The 1,320-nt window shown below is 50.4% G+C and overlaps 1 protein-coding gene across 1 annotated transcript; it reads right to left on the reverse strand.

Annotated features, from left to right (window-relative positions):
• Positions 1-352: 352 nt before the first annotated feature.
• Positions 353-1,108, reverse strand: ins (preproinsulin; the record flags this gene model as incomplete). The annotated part of the gene is made up of 2 exons (XM_084450495.1): positions 353-504; positions 928-1,108. The coding sequence occupies 2 exons, from the start codon at positions 1,106-1,108 to the stop codon at positions 353-355; spliced, it is 333 nt and encodes a 110-aa protein (XP_084306621.1).
• Positions 1,109-1,320: the final 212 nt, after the last annotated feature.

Genomic DNA, 1,320 nt, shown 5'->3' on the forward strand with positions numbered 1-1,320 from the left:
ACTTCAAAGTAACTGACTGGTTAGAATGACTGGTTTCATTGCACTAGGAAAGTTAGTGCAGCCCAAATATTTGACACTATAGACAAATGACCCCCAAATGACTTCCCAGATGTTCTCTGCTCAGCATAACCCCAGGTTGGCCAGAACAACACTTCAGAAGACTCATTTAATTTCATAGAATTTTTATTTTCTAGGAAAAATATAATGTTTCTCAGCATATCTGAGCACATCCGTGAGCACTGGAAGCAGGTTTCCAGCACATGTCTGGACACAGATATTCAGAAGACGTATGGAGGCAGGGCTGGAGCAGGCTAAGGCTAGGCTAGGCTGAGGGAAGCATCTGTGGGAGGTCTCAGTTACAGTAGTTCTGCAGGTCGAAGATGTTGCAGGGTTTGTGGCAGCACTGCTCCACAATGCCTCTCTTCACCATCATTTCCATCTGGTCCTTGAAGGCGAACTCTGCCACCTCGTTCTCTCCTGTCGCAGCCTTGGGGGACAGGAACCCTGCAGGAGGGGAGGAGGAGGAGGAGGATAGGACGGTGTTAGAGGAGGAGGAGGAGGAGGAGGATGGGACGGTGTTAGAGGAGGAGGAGGATGATAGGACGGTGTTAGAGGAGGAGGAGGAGGAGGATGGGACGGTGTTAGAGGAGGAGGAGGAGGAGGATGGGAAGTGTTAGAGGAGGAGGACAGGATGGTGTTGAGTTGGAGGAGGATAGGAGGATGATGTTAGAGGAGGAGGAGGAGAGGACGATGTTAGAGGAGAGGAGAGGGGAGGAGAGGAGGAGATGAGAGGAAGAGAGGAGGAGAGAAGGGGAAGAGAAGAAAGGAGAACATAAGAGTGGTGAGGGCGGTAGAGGAGAGGAGAAGACGGTAACAGTAGAAAGGTAGTATAGACTAGAGCATTAGGACCCAGAGGCAGTGTGTCACCTAGGAGGGGGTCCACGTCTCTTTTGGGGTTGTAGAAGAAGCCTTTCTCCCCACAGACCAGGTAGAGGGCGTCCACCAGGTGGGATCCACACAGGTGCTGGGGAGGCGTGGCAGCATCCGTGCTGGGGGGGGACAGGGCCAGCAGCACCAGCAGAGACGCAGCTTGGAGCCAGAGAGCCATGGTAGCAGAGAGCTGGGGCACACACACACACACACACACACACACACACACAGAAACACACTTTTATAAGCATGAGTGAGATGCAATAATGTTACATTAAAACAATCCTTTGAGTAATCAATAATGTTGCATTAAAACAATCCTTTGGGTTATCAATGGAAACAATATCTCGCTCTCTGCAACACAGTACCAAATTGTACTTTATCCACTAG

Source organism: Borostomias antarcticus (genome assembly GCF_949987555.1).
Source record: "Borostomias antarcticus genome assembly, chromosome: 15".
Lineage (NCBI taxonomy): Eukaryota > Metazoa > Chordata > Actinopteri > Stomiiformes > Stomiidae > Borostomias > Borostomias antarcticus.